The sequence below is a fragment of the Scylla paramamosain genome, chromosome 8 (genome assembly GCF_035594125.1).
Source record: "Scylla paramamosain isolate STU-SP2022 chromosome 8, ASM3559412v1, whole genome shotgun sequence".
In the NCBI taxonomy this organism is placed as follows: Eukaryota; Metazoa; Arthropoda; class Malacostraca; order Decapoda; family Portunidae; genus Scylla; species Scylla paramamosain.
Genome location: NC_087158.1, coordinates 11,101,240 through 11,121,064, shown reverse-complemented (window position 1 = coordinate 11,121,064; position 19,825 = coordinate 11,101,240). Strand labels below are relative to the sequence as shown.

Here is a 19,825-nt window from a genome sequence, read left to right as displayed (position 1 = left end):
CCTAATACTAACAAAAGGAATCGACCTAACTAAAGAATTAGGATATGTGTTCCCATGTGAAAAAGTGACCACGTAATGATAGAAATAGAGACTGATAATGATGTCAGTGAAGAGGATGAATCATACAAAGAAAATAGGAGAAACTATGGAAAAGTGAACATAGATGATCTTAAAAAATTTTATGAAGAAATGGACTGGATAAAGCTGAAAAGAGCAAATGATGTACAAGATAAGGATAACATTTTTATGGAAATATACGAAAAGGAGCAAATAAATATGTTCCATTATACAAACCTAAAGAAAAAGGAAAACAGGAGTGCTTCAGTGCAAGATGTGCAAGTGCAAAGAAAAAAAATAGACAACGCATGGATAAGAATGAAAGGAAATCAAAATAAAAAATAAAGAAGACTTTAAGACAACAAGAAATTAATAAGTGAAAGTAAGGAGAAAGGAAGAGAAAGTATGTGAAATGGATGTAGTAGAAAAGTGCAAGAATGAACCAAAACTGTTCTATAGATTCATAAGTGGAAAAATTAAACTAAAAGGTAAACTAGAAAGATTGAAGGATGGAAATGAAACATATGAGAACCCAAACGACATGAGTGAATTGCTAAACAAAAAAGTTTCAACAAGTTTTCACAGAAGATCAGAATTTAAAGAACCACAAGACAAGGAGACAAAAAAGCAAATATGGGAAATTATAGTAATTAAAGAAGTTTATAAAATGAGAGGAAGTGGAAGAGAGAAAAGCAATAGGACCAGATGGAGTATCAGGATTCATTCTAAAAGAGTGCAGGAAACAATTAAATGAACCAGTGTATGACATAATTAAGTGCTCAATATTAACTGGAAGAGTGCCTAAGGAATGGAAGAGAGCAGACATAGTGCCATTTTATCAAAGTGGAATGAAAGAAGAAGCACTAAACTGTAGATCAGTATCAATGACCAACATAGTATGTAAGATCTGTGAAAAAGTGATAAAGAAGCAGTGGACAGAATTTCTACAAAAACATAATATAATAACAGAAAAACAGTATGGCTTTAAACCAAGGGTTCCCAACCTTTTGCAAGCTGGGCCCCCACAAAGCTGGTTCAATGCAATTGGGGCCCTCCTCCTCCCTGTGCCACCCGGTCAACCCTCTCCTCAGCTATGCCAGCACAGATAGATAAAATCAGATAGATAGATGGATAGATAGATAGATAAATAGATAGACAGATAGATATAGATAGATAGCCCTTGGCTAGGCTATTATTATACTGGCTCACACTATTATTATTGTTATTATTATTATTATTATTTTTTTTCCCTCTGTCCTGTGGTTGCTCCCCTCCTCAGGGAGAATTTCTGCACTCCCACAGGAGGGGTTGCTCCCACAGTTGAGAACCACTGCTTTAGACAAAAGTGTTCATGTATAACCAATTTGATTAGGTTTTATTCAAGAGTGGCTGATATAACACAGGAAAGGGATGGATGGGTAGACTGTGTATTTAGATATAAAAAGAGCTTTTGACAAAGTTTCCCACAACAGTCTATTATGGAAGCTAGAAAAAAAAATGGATGGAAAGTTGCTTAAAGGGAAGAGAAATGAGAACAGTAGTAAAAGATGTAAAATCAAAATGGAGAGTAGATAGTGGAATACCACAAGGATCAGTGCTGGCACCAATGCTTTTCCTGGCCTACATTAATGATATGCCTGAAGGAGTAAAGAGTTACATGAGCTTGTTTGTAGATGATGCAAAATTACAAAGATATATAAGAAACAAGAGACTAGTATTCTACAAGAGGATTTTAATAAAATCTAGGACCGGAGTAAGAATTGGGAGATGAAATTTAATGTGAAAAAATGTCATGTAATGGAAACGGGAAAAGTGAAAAGATACTAAGTTAGACTTAAAATGGGAAATGAAGAAATAATAAAAGTACAAAAAGAGAAGGATCTGGGAGTGATAATACAGGATAGTCAGCAGCTGGAGAAGCATGTAGAAAAGATATATATATAGAATGGTGAGAAATATTGGAACAACGTTCCACTAAGTGGATAAAGCTATGATGAGAAAGATAATTACCAAAGGTGGAATATGCATAATCAGTGTGATCTCCCCCACAAGAAAAAACATAAAAAAAAAAAACTAGAAAAGATACAAAGAATGGCAACAAAGATTGTTCCAGAACTGGAAGAATAAACATATGAATCTGCTAACATTGGAACAAAGAAGAGAAAAGTGAGATTTAATACTAATTTATAAATTGTGGAATAGAGTGGAAGAAACAGATAATGAGAAACTGGTGCTGAAAGAAGAAGGAAATACCAGTTATACATGAGGACACAGCAAAAAAACTAAGAAAGGAAAGATGCTTGAGTAACATAAAGAAATATAGAAGTTTGGAACAAACTAAGTGAGGTATCAGCAATGAGTGTGTACAACTTTAAGAAAAAAGTGGACAAGTGTACACACACACACACACACACACATCTACCAACGTTGGAAAGGAGGAGAGAAAGGGGAGACTTGATTGCAATATATAAAGCATATGAGGGAGTAGAGAAGGTGGACTGGAACGACTTAATGGTCTGGGATACACGGGACACCAGAGGACATGGGAAGAGGCTGAAGAGGAGTGCTTGTAGAAGAGACATCAAAAAGTATAGTTTCCCATATAGAAGTATTGATGTATGGAACAGTCTGGTTGAGGAGATAGTAAATGCAGAAAGTATACATGGATTCAAGGCTAAGTTGGATATTAAAAGATATGGAGATGGGACAGCATGAGCATAGCTCTTTTCCCATAAAGCACAACTAGGTAAATACAACTAGGTAAACACAACTAGGTAAATACACACACACACACACACACACACACTGTGTCTGTTATTTAGTAAGGAACCAGAAGGAATTGAGAATGTTCACATGGGGTGTCTGTTAACCAAAAGTGACCACGCTACCATAGAATTCAATATAATTAAGGAAATAGAGAATAAAGGAATGAAGAACACCATGCTGGGAGATTAAACTACTGTAAGACAGACTTTGATAACATGAGGAAATTTTTTCAAGAGGAGAGATGGGATAGGTTCCATAAGGCTACAGGGGTCCAAGAGAAGTGGGATGAATTTCTTAAAATATATAAAGAAGGTGAAGAAAAAGTTTGTGCCTAAAAAGCAGACAGTAATAGCTGGTAAAAAAAATGGTTTAATAAAAGATGCGAAGCTGCAAGAAGGACAAAAGAGGATACATGGAAAAAATGGAGGAAAAGTAAAAGAATTAACCTATGGAATAATTACAAACAAGCAAGAAATGATTATGTGAAGATCTTGAGGGATGAACAAAGGCAATTTGAAAAAGATACAATAGACAGGTATAAACATGAGCCCAAACTCTTCTATAGATATGTGAATGGTAAACTGAAAAGCAAAGTGAGTATAGGAAAGCTAATGGTAGATGGAGTGGTTTATGAAGACCTGAAAGAGATGGCAGAAGTGATAAATAAGAGCTTTAAGGAAGTTTTTACAAAGGAAAAGGAATTTATAAAGCCATTGTGCACACCTGAAAATGGAAAAATAGAGGAATTTCAAGTAACAAAAGAGGAAATTGATGAAATCGTCAAAACGTTTGATGTGAGAAAGGCCATAGGATCGGATGGAGTGTGGGATGGGTAATAAAAGAATGCAGTAACCAGCATAATGATAAATTACATACCATCCTATGTACCTCTATTAATGAAGGAATAGTTCCACAGGACTGGAAAAGGGCAAACATTGTAGCCATATTTAAAGTAGACACACAAGACCCACTAAATTATAGACTGGTTTTGCTGATGAGTGTGGTTGCAAAAGAGATACTAAAGAACAAATGGACCAAGCTTTTGGAAGATATGGACATTCTCACAACTTGTCAATTTGGCTTTAGAAAAGGGAGATCTTGTGTCACTAATTTATTATGCTATTATTCAAGAGTGACTGATATCATACAGGAGAGACATGGTTGGGCATACTGTATTTATCTAGATTTAAGAAAAACTTTTGATAAACTGCCACATAATAGACTGCTGTGGAAGCTGGAAAAGATAGGTGGTGTAAATGGAAAAATTCTGAAATGGATGGACAATTTCCTCAAAAACAGAGAGATGCGAACAGTAATAAGGGACCAGACATCAGTCTAGAGCCCAGTATTAAGTGGGGTTCCCCAAGGGTCGGTGTTGGCATCAATAATGTTTGCAGTGTATATAAATGATATGGTGGAGAATGTATCCAGTTATGTGTCTTTTTGCTGATGATGCAAAACTTATGAGAAGAGTGAAGGGAACGGAAGATTGTGAAGAATTACAAAGAGATATAGACAAGGTGTGGGAGTGGAGGAACAGATGGCAAATGTAATTTAACTCTGGCAAGTATAAAAATATGGAATTTGGAAAAGGTAACAGAAGGTGTAGCTATAACTACAAGATGGGGAATGAAACAATAAATAAGACAAGAGAAAAAGATCTGGGAGTGATTTTCTCAGAGAATTTATCACCAGAAAAACATATTAACAAGATAACAGGTGAAACTCTCAGCCTACTAAGAAATATAAGAGTTGCCTGTGCTTATCTGGATGTAGAAATGATGAGGAAAATAATCACCACAATGATATGTCCAAGATTAAAATACGCAGTGGTAATTTCATCACCACATGAAAGAAAAAGCACATAAGAAAGTTGGAAGGAATACAGAAAGCAGCAACTAAGATGATAACAGAATTGCAAGATTTGTCATATGAGGAGCAACTAGCTAGAGTGCAACTCCCAAACTTGGAAAAGAGACGAGAGAGAGGTGACTTGATTGCACTGTACAGATTGCTGAGTGGAATAGAAAAACTAGATAGGGAACATCTTTTTATAATGAATGAAAGAGAAACAAGAGGACACGGAGAAAAACTAAAAGTAACCACCTGCAGAAGGGACATAAAGAAGTTTAGCTTCCCTCATATAAGCATAGAGGCATGGAACGGACTGGAAGGGGTAGTGGTGTGTGCTACAAATATTCATGACTTTAAGGAAAAGTTGGATAAAAATAGTTAGGGAGACAGGACAGTACGAGCTTAGCTCCTTTCCCATATGTCACAACTAGGTAAATACACACTTAGAATTAGGAAATATGAAGAAGGAAAAATGAGACCCATAAGAATAAGGTTTGCAACACAGGTACAAGTAGAAGAAGTAATTAATGGATCTTGGAGGTTGTCTGGAGATGAAGAATATAAGTACGTATGGAAAAACAGGGATATGGATGAGACGGAAAGGTTGAAGCAAAAGGAGCTGGTAAATGAGGCTAAACAAAAAAAACAAAAACAGAGAAGTTTTCTGGAGAGTAAGAGATATGAGAATAAAGAAATGGTACATCAAACAGTAAATAAAGTATGTTATACTAATGTAAAAAGATTAATGTCAACTAAAATGGAATTAAATGACTTGTTAAGCAGAACCGGACCCGATGTTGTTGTATATGTGAGACAAAATGGAAAAATGAATGGGGAACTCCTGACATTGGTGATGATAAATATGATTTATGGATGAAAAATAGAAGTGACAAGAGAGGAGGGGAGTGATCATTATGACTAAAAAGTATGTTAAAGTGAAGAGGGTAATAAAAAGTGAAGACAAGTCTGAAATTCTACAAGTGATGATTAGAAGTGGAAATGGAAAGATAACGAATCATGTAGGAGTGCACGTGCCATCCATGATCAATGCTTGGCGAAAAGAAGTGCATGAAGAGATGTTGGTAGATGTACTAAAAGGTCTTGAAAAGATGGTGATGGAAAGTAGTGATATAGTTATTGCTGGTGATTTTAATTGTAAGGAGATAAATTGGGAGACATTAACAACTACTGGAAGTGAGAGCTCATGGAGTAGTAGACTATTGAACTGGGCAGTGGAAAACTTGGTGACTCAATGGGTTTATTATGATATCAGATTTAGTGGAAGAGATAAACCTTCAAGACTTGATTTAGTGTTTACCAAGGACATGGAAATTATTGAAACTATACACTATGATAGCCCTCTAGGTAAAAGTGATCATGTGTTGATGGAATTTAATTTGAAAAATGAAAATGTAATCATTGATGAAAATTATAAGGTAAGAAGATTTAAATATAGTAAAGCTGACTTTGAAAAATTAAGAAAGTACTTTGTTGTTGTGGACTGGAAAGACTCTGAAGATCCAGAAGATGTTTGGGAAAAATGTGATGAATTTGATAAGGATATATAATTCTGCTGTGGAGAAATTTGTACCTAAAGGAGGAGCAAGATGTAGAAAGGATAAAGAATGGTTCAATACAAAATGCAAAGAGGATAGAAATTGTAAATCAAATGCTTGGAATAGATGAAAGAAGAGGATAACTGAGAGCAGATGGGAGGAATATATTGATGCTAGAAACAAGTACATTTCAGATAATAAGAATAGAGAGAAGAAACTATGAAAGAGATATAAAAGATAAGTGTATAAATGAACCCAAACTATTCTTTAGACATATTAATGGGAAGATGAAGAAGAAGGAAGGTGTATCAAGATTGATTGAGAGTTGAAGGAAAAATCTATGATGATGCACAGGACATGGTGGAGGTTATGAACAATAGTTTCAGATCGGTATTTACTGTGGAAGGGGGGTTTGATGCTGGAAGGGATAAGTTAGTGAGGAATATACTAAGTACAGTCCCAGTCAGTTATGAAGAAATACTTAAGATGATGGAAGAACTTAAAGTAAATAAAGTATTGGTCCAGATGGAGTATCAAACTGAATACTGAAAGAATGTAGAGAACAACTACCTGATAAAATTCAGTCTAGTGGTGACATCACTATCACAGGAAAGAGTAACAAAAGATTGGAAGGGAGCAAATATTACACTAATATACAAAGGAGGAAATAAGGAAAATTCACTAAATTATAGACCAGTGTCCTTGACTAGTGTTGTAGGAAAATTATGTGAAAGAACAATAAAGGAAAGATGGATGGAACACTTGGAAAGGGATAAAGTTTTGGTAAATTGTCAATTTGGATTTAGGAGGGAAAGATCATGCTCCATGAACTTATTGTCCTTTTATTCAAGGGTAGTCAATATTGTGCAGGAGAGACAGATGGGTGGATGGTGTCTACTTAGACTTGAAGAAGGTATTTGACAAAGTACCACACTGAAGATTGCTATGGAAGATAAAACAAATATGGAAAATTTGGAGGAAGGCTGCTGGAGTGGATGGAGATTATCTGGATGATAGAGACATGAGAACTGTAATACAAGACCAAAATTTTAGTGGTTTCCCACAGGGGCCAGTGTTGGTACCAATAATGTTTGTAATATATGTGAATGACATAAATTAAGAAATAGTTATATGAACTTATTTGCAGATGATGCTAAGCTGATGAGAAGGGTAGAAAATATAAATGACTATATGGAACTGCAAGATGATTTAAATAAGATGAATGGATGGAGTAAGTCTTGGCAAATGGAATTCAATTTAAGTAAATGTAAAGTAAAGGAAGGAAGTAGAGGAAGTTGATTTGGGAGTAACAGTTACTGAAAATTTGACTCTGGACACACACATTGATAAAATTACTGGAGAGATGATGAATTTGTTAAAAAGAGTAAGAATGGCATTCTCATATTTGGATAAGGAAATGACAAGAAAGTTGTTGATTTCTATTATAAGACTAAGATTGGAATATGCAGCAGTGGTGTGGTATCCTCATACAAAGAGGAATATTATAAAATTAGAAAGAGTACAAAGTGCAGTCACAAAGATGGTTCCGGAGTTAAGTAAATCAACCTATGAAGAGAGATCAAGAATGTTGGAAATTCCTACCATTGAAAAGAGGAGAGAGAGAGGAGATTTAATAAGCATCTATAGAATGATAAATGGTATGGAAAATGTGGTCTTATAAATGTAGACACACAGAGTACAAGGGGATACAATAAAATTAAGAAAGTTAACTGTAGAAGAGACATTAAGAAGTATAGTTTTCCTCACAGAAGTGTGAACAAATGGAATGAACTCAGTGAAGACATTGTAAATACCAAAACTGTCAGTGCTTTTAAGACCGAACTAGATAGATATAGAGACGGGATACTATGAGATTACTCCCCTCCTGTAAACCACAACTAGGTAAATACACACACCTAAGGAAATTATAGCTGAAGTGGTGGGAGAAGGAGAGGAGATAGTTAAAAAATTGAAGAGGTTTACCAGATTGGAAAATATAACAAAAATGGAACTAGACCAATGAAAATAAGATTCATGTCACAAACAGCAACAGAACATGTGTTACAATGAACAGGAAAATTGGTAAAAGTAAAAGGAATGAGGGGAATATGGATAAAAAGAGACATGAATGAAGAAGAGAGTAGTAAACTGGAAGAGATGAGAGTAGAGGCCCAGTCAAAAAAAAGAGGAAAGAACACAGGAACAAGCAAGAAGATTCATTTAGAAAGTTGTAGACATGAAAGTGAGGAAAAGCTAGCACAAAGATACCATGGAAGATCACCAAGCTTAAAAATTTATACAAATATAGATGGTTTGGTGTCAAGCCTATTGGAACTTAAAGACTACCTAAAGAACAATAAGCTAGATGTGGTATGTTTAATGAAACCAAACTAAAAGAGGAAATAAAGATGGGATTTGCAAAGGAAGAATATAGCACGTGGAGGAGAGACAGAAAGGGAAAGGGAGGAGGAGGAGTGATGATACTGATAAAGGAGGACATTGTTGTTGAGGAAGTGGAATATGGTGATGGAATGGCAGAAACTTTGAGTGTTGTGATTAAGATCAAAAGAAGTGAAAAAAAAAGGAAATTTAATTGTGACATACATACCACCAAAAAATAATGCATGGGAGACCAATAGATATAAAACTATGGAACCAGAAACAATAAATAATGGCATAGAGGAAATGATAAGGAAAAGTAACAAAGTGTTCTTAGTAGGCAAATTCATCGCTAAAGGAATTAACTGGAAGGAGATGGAAGTGAAAGAAAATGTTGGGTTATGGAGCGAAGAATTTTTTTTTTTATGTAGGAGGGACATTGGCCTCGGGGGGAAAAAAAAAAGCCCACTGAGATGCTGGTCCCTGAATAGGATCCGAAGTGGTAGTAAAAAATTGGAAGATAAGTGTCTTGAAACCTCCCTCTTGAAAAAATTCAGGTTATGAGAAGGTGGAAATACAAAAGCAGGCAGGAATTCCAGAATTTACCAGAGAAAGGGATGAATGACTGAGAATACTGGTTAACTCTTGCATTTGAGAGGTGGACAGAATAGGGGTGAGAGAAAGAAGAAAGTTTTGTGCAGTGAAACCATGGGAGGTGGGTAGGCATGCAGTTAGCAAGATCAGAAGACCAGTTACCATGAAAATAGCAGTACATACCACCAAAAAATAATGCATGGGAGACCAATAGATATAAAACTATGGAACCAGAAACAATAAATAATGGCATAGAGGAAATGATAAGGAAAAGTAACTAGAGATAACTAGAGATGCAACGTTGCACTGATGAGAAAGAGGCTGAAGACAGTCCAGTTAGAAGAGAGAAGTTGATGAGATGAAAAGCTTTTGATTCCACCCTGCCTAAAAGAATGGTATGAGTGAAAAGATTTTGATTCCACCCTGTCTAAAAGAGTGGTATGAGTGAAAAGCTTTTGATTCCACCCTGTCTAAAAGAGTGGTATGAGTGGAATTCTCCCATATATGTGAAACATATTCCATACATGGATGGATAAGGCCCTTGTACAGAGTTAGTAGCTGGAGGGGTTGGAAAAACTGACAGAAACATCTCAGAATCCCTAACTTCATAAGAAGCTGTTCTAGCTACAGATGAGATGTGAAGATTCCAGTTTATTTTATAAGAAAAGGACAGAGCGAGGATGTTGAATGTAGAAGAGGGGGGACACTTGAATGTCATTGAAGAAGAGAGGATAATTGTATGGAATGTTGTGTTGAGTTGATAGATGGAGAAACTGAGTTTTTGAGGCATTGAACAATACCAAATTTGCTCTGCCCCAATCTGAAATTTTTGAGAGATCAGAAATCAAGCATTCTGTGGCTTTCCTGTGTGAACTGTTTATTTCCTGAAGGGTTGGACGCCTATGAAAAGATGTGGAAAAGTTCAGGGTGGTATCATCAGCATAGGAGTGGATAGGACAAGAAGTTTGGCTTAGAAGATCATTGATGAATAATAGGAAGGTGATGGGACAGAACTGTGAGGAACACCTCTGTTAATAGATTTAAGAGAAGAACAGTGACCATCTACCACAGCAGCAATAGAATGGTCAGAAAGTAAACTTGAGATGAAGTTACAGAGGGAAGGATAGAAGCCGAAGGAGGGTAGTTTGGAAATCAAAGTTTTGTGCTTTTGAAATTAAAATCATGAACATGAAAATCTCTAAGTGATGACCAAGACTCAGTTAGGAAAGCCAGATCACCAATAGAACAGCCTTGACGGAAACCATACTGGTGATCAGATAGAAGGTTGTAAAGTGATAGATGTTTACGAATCTTTCTGTTGAGGATAAATTAAAGAACTTTAGAGAGACAGGAAATTAAAGCAATAGTTTGGGCAGTAGTTTGAGGGATTAGAACGGTCACCCTTTTTAGGAACAGGCTGAATATGGGCAAACTTACTGCAAGAAGAAAAGGTAGATGTTGATAGACGGCTGAAAGAATTTCACTTTATATATATATATATATATATATATATATATATATATATATATATATATATATATATATATATATATATATATATATATATATATATATATATATAGCAATTAAAGAAGTTTATAAAATGATGAAGGAACTGGAAAAGAAAAGCAATGGGACCAGATGCAGTATCAGGTTTCATTTTAAAAGAGCACAGGAAACAGTTAATTGAATGACATATGACATATGACATAATAAAGTGCTCATTATCAACTCGAAGAGTGCCTAAGGAATGGAAGAGAGCAGACATAATGCCCTTTTATAAAAGCGAGGAAAAAGAAGAACCACTAAACTATAGACCAGTATCAATGACCAGCATAGTATGTAAGATCTGTAAAAAAGTGATAAAAAAACAGTGGACAAAATTTCTACAAAAAACATGATATACTCGTAATAGCAAAAACAGTATGGCTTTAGACAAAAGCAATCATGTGTAACCAATATGATGATCTTTTATTGAGGAGTGATTAATATAACACAGGAGAGGGATGGATGGGTAGACTGTGTGTATTTAGATCTGAAAAAAAGCTTTTAACAATGTTCCCCACAAGCTATTATAGAAGCTAGGAAATATAGGGAGATGAAAAAAAAAAAAAAAAAAAAAAAAAAAAAAACTGGATGGAAAGTTATTAAAGGGAAGACAGATGAGAATAGTGATAAAAGATGTAAAATTGAAATAGAAAAAAGTAGATAATGATGCAACACAAGGATCAGTCCTTGCATCAGTACTTTTCCTGCTCTACATTAATGATATGCCTGAAGAAATAGAGTTACATGAGCTTGTTTGCAGATGATGCAAAATTACAAAGACATATATGAAACAACAAAGGCTGTGAAATTATACAAGAGGATTTGGATAAAATCTACAACTGGTGTAAAAAATGGGAGATGGAATATAATATGAAAAAAATGTCATGTAATGGAAATGGGGAAAGTGAAATGAGACCAAAATAGACATATAAAATGGAAAATGAAGAAGTAATAAAAATACAAGAAAAGAAAGATCTGGGAGTGACAATACAGGATAGTCAACAGTCGGAGAAGCATGGAGAAAAGATATTCAGAGATACATATAGAATGGTGAGAAATACTGGAACAACGTTGCACTACATGGATAAATATATGACGAGGAACAAAATTAGCACTATGATTAGACCAAAGATGGAATATACTGAAACAGTGCGGTTTCCCCACAAGAAGAAACATGTCAAAAAAAAAAAAAAAAAAAATACAAAGGATAGCAATGAAGATGGTTCCAGAACTGGAAATATTAATATATGAAGATATATGCCACCATAGGAACAAAGAAGAGAAAGGAGAGGTTTAATATTAATTTATAAATGGTGGAATAGAATGGAAGAAATAGGTAATGAGAAACTGTTGCTAAGAGAAGTAGGAAATACCAGTTACACAAGAAGGCACAATTAAAAATTAAGAAAAGAAAGATGCTTAACATAAAGAAATATAGTTTCCCACAAGGAAATATAGAAGTCTGGAGCAAGCTAAATGGAGATGTAGTATTAGCAATGAGTGTGCACAACTTTGAGGAAAACTGAATAAGTGTAGATATGGAGGTGGGACACACAAGTATAGTTCAAGCCCTGTAAATTATAATTAGGTAAATACAGTCACACTACAATCTTTTTAATAAATTTATAATGAAACATAATAAAATCTTTTCCAGAAAACATCCTTGTAAAATAGGAATGAGTGTTTAGCAGAAGCGTGTCTAATACACTGGCAAATATGGTATGCTGATCACAGCACCACCACATTCCGACATAACGTCACACTGTTAAAAAGTAGAAAAATTTTCAGTGACAAAAAATATAAATATTCTAGACTGGCCTGGAAGCTCTCCCAATCTCAACGTGATAAAAAATGCATAGAAAAGATGAAAACACAGGTTACTACTTCCTTACCTTTGTGAAATATATGAACATGCTTAAAACCAGGATATCGCTCAGAGTATGTGATCTTGCCTATAAGCTGTGATTGGTGTCAAGGGAGAGATAACAGGGCATTTTGTACTTCTTTTTTTTTTTCATCAAGATTTTTCTCCCCATGTTAGTGTATATTGCATAGCAACAGACAGCACATCTCTGTCACCAGTATTTTTGGCACCTAATATAGATTTTACAAATTTATCTCTCTCTTGTGAAAACTTTCATTATTTTTCCAATCATTGTCTTCAGATCTTAATAAATGACTCCTATTTTCAACTTATTACCTAATTCCCTCCTTGTTTACAGCTTTTCATTCACATGACTATAGAATAATATACAATAACTTGGTTGTTCCTTACATTTTCAATTATGTTATTTTAATATTTTCTTCTCAATCCTCTTTGGACTTTTCTTGTTCATTTCTTGTTTATATATGCCATTTCTTGTCTTTTTATTCCTTAAATTGGTCTGTCTTCTCTAGCTTTCCCATGTCTCCTCTCTATTCGATCTTGTTACTGCCCATCCATAAATGAACAAGTCTTTGAACAAAATTGCTTTTCTCCTTCCTTTTTGAGAAATTCCTTCCATTTTCCTGGATTCCTCCTAGCAATGTACAATATGGCCTGCTTCACCTCAAAATATTTCTTGACTTGTACAAAACTTGTTCTTTTGTAATTAAACGTTCTTATTCGGTGTTTTTTTCTTTCTGTCTTTTGCTTCATTTGCCTTAAATTCCATTACGGCATAATCATTCTTAGCCCATGGGAACTCCAGCTTGATGTCTGGCTCTTTGCTAAATGATATATTATATATATATATATATATATATATATATATATATATATATATATATATATATATATATATATATATATATATATATATATATATATATATATATATATATATATATATATATATATATATATATATATATATATATATATATATATATATATATATATATATATATATATTACTTATTTATTTATTTTATGTAGGAGTGACACTAGCCAAGGGCAACAAAAATCTAATAAAAAAACCCCACTGAGATGCCAGTCCCAAATATGGTCCAAAGTGGTAGTCAAAAATTGAAAGATAAGTGTCTTGAAACCTCTCTCTCTTGAAGGAGTTCAAGTCATAAAAGGTGGAAATACAGAAGCAGGAAAGGAGTTTCTGAGTTTACCAGAGAAGGGGATGAATGATTGGGAATTTTGGTTAACTCTTGCATTAAAGAGGTGGACAGAATAGGGGTGGGAGAAAGAAGAAAGTCTTCTGCAGCGAGGCCACGGAAGGAGGGGAGGCATGTAGTTAGCAAGATCAGAAGAGCAATTACCATGAAAACAGCAGTAAAAGATAGCAAGAGATGCAACGTTCTGGTGATGAGAAAGAGGCTGAAGACAGTCAGTTAGAGAAGAGGAGTTGATGAGACAAAAAGCTTTTGATTCCACCCTGTCTAGAAGAGCAGTATGAGTGGAACCCCACCCCCCCCGACATGTGAAGCATACTCCATACATGGATGGATAAGGCCGTTGCACAGAGTTAGCAGCTGGGGGGGTGAGAAAAACTAATGGAGACATCTCTGAATGCCTAACTTCATAGAAGCTGTTTTAGCTAGAGATGAGATGTGAAATTTCCAGTTTAGATCCACCTCGTACAAGAAAAGGACAGACTGAAGATGTTCAGTGTAGAAGAGGGGATTAGATGAGTGTCACAGAAGTAGAGGGGATAGTTGTCTGGAAGATTGTGTCAAGTTGATAGGTGGAGGAATTGAGTTTTTGAGGCATTGAACAATACTTAGCTTGCTCTTCTCCAATTAGAAATTTCAGAGATCAGAAGTCAGTCATTCTGTGGCTTTCCTGCATGAATTGTTTACTTCCTGAAGGGTTGGAGATCTGTGAAAAGACATGGAAAAGTGCAGGGTGGTATCATCAGTGTAGGAGTGGACAGGGCAAGAAGTTTGATTTAAAAGATCATCGATGTATAATAGTAAGAGAGTGGGTGACAGGACGGAACCCTGAGGAACACCACTGTTAATAGATTTAGTAGAAGAACAGTGACCATATACCACAGCAGCAATAGTACGGTCAGAAAGAAAACTTGAGATGAAGTTACAGAGAGAAAGATAGAAGCTGTAGGAGGGTAGTTCGGAAATCAAAGCTTTGTGCCAGACTCTATGAAAAGCTTTTGATATGTCTAAGGGAACAATAAAAGTTTCACCAAAATCTCTAAAAGAGATGACCAAGACTCAGTAAGAAAAGCCAGAAGATCACCAGTAGAGTGGCCTTGACAGAACCCATACTGGCTATCAGATAGAAGGTTGTAAAGTGATAGATATTTAAGAATCTTTCTATTGAGGAGATTAAAAAAAACTTTAGATAGGCCGGAAATTAAAGAAATAGGACGGTAGTTTGAGGGATTAGAACGGTCACCCTTTTTAGGAACAGGCTGAATGTAGGCAAACTTCTAGCAAGGAACGGTAGATGTTGACAGACAAAGCTGAAAGAGTTTGACTGGGCAAGGTGCAAGCATGGAGACACAGTTGCAGAGAACAATAGGAGGGACCCCATCAGGTCCATAAGCCTAGCGAGGGGATGGAAAACATCATTGTAAAGAATTTTAATAGGTAGCATGAAGTAGTCAGAGGGTGGAGGAGAGGGAGAAACAAGCCCTGAATCATCCAAGGTAGAGTTTTTGCAAAGGTTTGAGTGAACAGTTCAGCTTTAGAGATAGATGACAGCAGTGATGCCATCTGGTTGAAATAAAGGAGGGAAAGAAGAAGCAAAGTTAGTGGAGATGTTTTTGGCTAGATGCCAGAAGTCACGAAGGAAGTTAGATCTTGAAAGATTTTGACGCTTTCTATTGATGAATGAGTTTTTTTTGGCTAGTTGGAGAACAGACTTGGCATGGTTATGGGCAGAAATATAAAGTGCATGAGATTCTGGTGATGGAGGGTCTCAAGTACCTTTTGTTGGCTACCTCTCTATCATGTATAGCATGAGAACAGCCTGTGTTAAACCAAGGTTTGGAAGGTTTAGGTCGAGAAAAGTGAGGGATGCAAGTCTCCACGCCAGACACTATCACCTCTGTTACACACTTGGCACACAGAGACGGGTCACTGTCACAAAAGCAGTAGTCATTCCAAGGAAAATCAGCAAAATACCTCCTCAGGTGCCATCTAGCAGAGGCACCTCTGCTAGTTACCTCCTCCCCCAAAATACCAGAGGGATCCTGAGGAGGGATCAGAGCAACAGGACAAGATACAGATATAAGACTGTGATTGGAGCCCAACAGAGAAGAGAGAGTAACAGCATAAGCAGAGGGATTAGAGGTTAGGAAGAGGTCAAGAATGTTGGGTGTATCTCCAAGATGGTCAGGAATACGAGTAGGGTGTTGCACCAATTGCTCTAGGTCATGGAGGATAGCAAAGTTGAAGGCTAGTTCACCAGGATGGTCAGTGAAGGGAGAGGAAAGCCAAAGCTGGTGGTGAACATTGAAGTCTCCAAGAATGGAGATCTCCGCAAAAGGGAAGAGAGTCAGAATGTGCTACACTTTGAAAGTTAAGTAGTCAAAGAATTTCTTATAGTCAAAGGAGTTAGGTGAGAGTTATACAGTACAGATAAATTTAGTTTGAGAGTGACTCTGTAGTCTCAGCCAGATGGTGAAAAACTCAGAAGATTCAAGAGCGTGGGCACGAGAGCAGGTTGCACACAAACACAACATCGAGCTTTGGATTAAAAATGAGGAAAGAGAAAGTAGGAGGGAACAGAAAAGGGGCTAGTGTCAGTTGCCTCAGACACCTGTGTTTCAGTGAGGAAAAGAAGATGAGGTTTAGAAGAGGAGAGGTATGTTTTACAGTTTGAAAATTAGATCTAAGACTGTGAATGTTGCAGAAATTAATGAAGAAAAAGTTGAGGGGGTGGTATCAAGACACTTAGGGTCGATACCAGAAGAGCAGTCTGACCTGGGGACATTTGTGGTCCCCTCCCCAGACGGGGGCTCCTAGGCTGGTGTAGTAGTTGAGATGGTTTTCCTTCACTTCCAAATCTTGTGTGTTCCTTTATCCATTATGTTAATAAGTTATTCACAAAGAGCTTCAACAAAATATTTCCCCAAGACTCTTGCTTCCTTCAAAGTAAAATTCTTCTATCCTCCTCACCTTCTTTACAGTTAGTCTCCTATCACTACTATGAATTTATCATTTTCTTTTAATAACTTCTCCAAAACACTTATATATATATATATCTATTTAAATTTTTCATGATCTTTCATATACAATTTAGTCATTTTTTTTTCTCTTTCCCTTGGTTCTTATGTTAAGGATTCCTGTCAGATCTTTTTCTTACTCAACTCCATCTATCATTATATTGTGTTTCACATAGAATATGGCTCCCCTCCATTCTTTTCTGTTTTATTTATCTTCGATATGCAATATCTGTCTTCCCCATTCTTTACTACCTTGCTGTCGCAAATTTGTTTCAACTAGGCTCAGAATGTCAGGCTTCTTCTCCCTTAGATAATAATACTATGAATTTATCATTTTCTTTTAATAACTTCTCCAAAACACATATATATATATATCTATTTAAACTTTTCATGATTTTTCATATACAATTAAGTCTTTTTCTTTTTCTCTTTCCCTCAGTTCTTATGTTTAGGATTTCTGTCAGGTCTTTTTCTTACTCAACTCCATCTATCATTATATTGTGTTTCACATAAAATATGGTTCTCCTCCATTTTTTTTTGTTTTATTTATCTTCCATATGCAATATCTGTCTTCCCCATTCTTTACTACCTTGCTGTCACAGAAATTCATTTCAACTAGGCTCAGAATGTCAGGTTTCTTCTCCCTTAGATAATAACATATTTCTTTTAGCGTTGATATGATACCATTCACATTCATATATACTACATGCTATTCAACCCCGTTCTTCAGTTGCTCTCTTTCTTTGTCTCACATACAAAACTGTTTAATAACAAGCTTTTTAATTTCTTCACTTCTAATCTCATTTCTGTTTTTTTTTTGGGGGTGGGGAGAGAGAAGGTGGCTCTGTTTTTAATTAATTTGATTAAGCTCTCTTTTGTTAATTTGGTCCCTTTCCCACGGTAACTTTTTCCATCAATTTGCTTTCTGGCCAGCTTCCATGAATTTGTTAGCATCACATTTTTTATCTAAATTGTACTCTAATCACAGTCTTTCTCCATTCTCTGAGTAATTCCCTCTTCTATGGATTCTCTATTTTATTTGCTAAATTTCTTCCCTCTTCCTGCAATTTCCCCACAACTCTGGTCACTATTTGTATTATTCTTCTCTTTCTACTACCTTCTGAGGAACTTTCTCTTTCTTGAAACTGAAGACTACTACACACTTTTCTTGTCTAGTGTCCCTTACTAGTTTCCTTCTTAATCACTATGATGACTGTACGTTTAGATTCCTCAAGTTATTTGTTACTTTAGGATTTTCCTAAAACTATCTTTTCTTTTCCTATTCCTTTTGTTTTCCTATTATATCGTTGCAGTTTCCTTGGATGGTATTCATAATTGATTATTATTTCTCAAATTCCTCACATTTGTTTATTTGTTGTATTTTTTACTTGCATAATCTTCCAAATAAATCTTTTAGCTTTTGTTCTCCTCAAACATTTCGCACTTTTTTGCATAGGACATCTTATCCACAATTTAATTAAACTTTTCTTGCTTAATAAAAATTTCCACATCAGTTTCCCCAGTAGTTCAATGTCTTTTATGGTAAATTTGGTAAGGGATGTGCTTGGTTTCTCTTCAACCTCAGCAATATTGGTTTAAGTTCTCTCTTTATCTAGTTATCTTGTTTGATATTTGAGACAAGACAGCTTGGATAACATAGCTCAACCTGATTTTTGTTTATAATGTAAGTATTGGCCTCTAGCTTGTGGCTGTCCCATTGTGTCATCTGCTTATCAGCTGTATAAACATATCCATTCTCCATGGTGGTGTAGCACAAGGGTTGTTATTTGTCCACACTTGTTTCCTGGTCTTATGACATAGCTAGCTGTTTCCCTATAGGGTGAGCACAGAGTTCATAGTGACTGATCTCTGGATAGGACTAAGATCACTCACATGCTACACACTGGGACAGCAGTCACATCCTGTACCTACTTACTGCTCAGTGAACACATTAAGAGGCTCACCTATCTGCTTCACCATTCCTGAGGCTCAAAGCCAAGAATTCTAGGTTGTATCTGAGCATGCTGACCACTACATTGTGTAGTGTGTGCATCCATATTTGATGCCATGGATGTCATTCATTCTTTTGCTTTCTTGGTATGTAAAACCACTGCTGCCTAGATATTTCTAACTCCATGCTATGGAATTAGTCTATTAACAGACAGTATTTATTTCCATTTGAATTTGAATTACAAATGGAAACTTAATCATAATGACTTACTTTAATATAACACTGAAGGCTCGTCTTGGTGAAGAATGCATAAAATGTAGGGGAAATCCTTTGAATGTATATCCTTCTGGCACAGTGTTCATGAGTGCAGCAGAAAAAAACTCTGCACTTCTGATTTCAGCAAGGCCACCACTATTTATGGATTCTCTCTCATAAGACCACAGAGCAGGTGTCAACACATAGCTCAGATGATCATCAAAATGGGTACTCAGGCCATGGTCCTGTAAACATCAATGGTTTTGTTAATAATTACTGGTTATTTACCATATAATTTATATTGTATATATAAATAAGATACCTATTTCATAATTTAGCTTGTATATATATATATATAACATCATATATCAACAATAAATATAATCCCTAAGCATCTTCTCATATGAATCAGATATTAATCTATTCTATTATAACAGAAATGGTAACTTATCATTACCTACTCACCAACTCTACTCTCAGTTTTCTATGAATAAGGCTCTATGCAAGCACTAATCCCATTGTGAGCAACTCTTGTCAAAATTGATAAGCTTGCTCCCTTCACAAGTTTCATATATGTTGTTTGGATCTTTTTTTTATAAAAGGTGCCATTAAGATTAATACAGATGATAACCAAGAATAAGTCCTATGAGGAATACCAAATACAGCTGCGAAAATTTCCATTGTATCACACAATGAGAGAGAGCCTGAAGACAATTGGGTAAAGGAGAGGAGATGATAAGAAG

General features: G+C 35.6%; 1 protein-coding gene across 3 annotated transcripts in view; it reads right to left on the bottom strand.

The window, feature by feature from the left end:
* The window catches only part of LOC135102783 (centrosomal protein of 76 kDa-like), a 158,040-nt gene that overhangs the window by 18,875 nt on the left and 119,340 nt on the right, over positions 1–19,825 (bottom strand). For 2 of the 3 annotated variants that reach the window (XM_064008289.1, XM_064008288.1), the window contains one exon: positions 19,098–19,327. The exons of the other annotated variant lie outside the window; for it this stretch is intronic. In XM_064008289.1, coding sequence (XP_063864359.1) covers positions 19,098–19,327 — 230 coding nt within the window. The remainder of the gene's footprint in view (positions 1–19,097; positions 19,328–19,825) is intronic. 3 annotated transcript variants of the gene reach the window in all.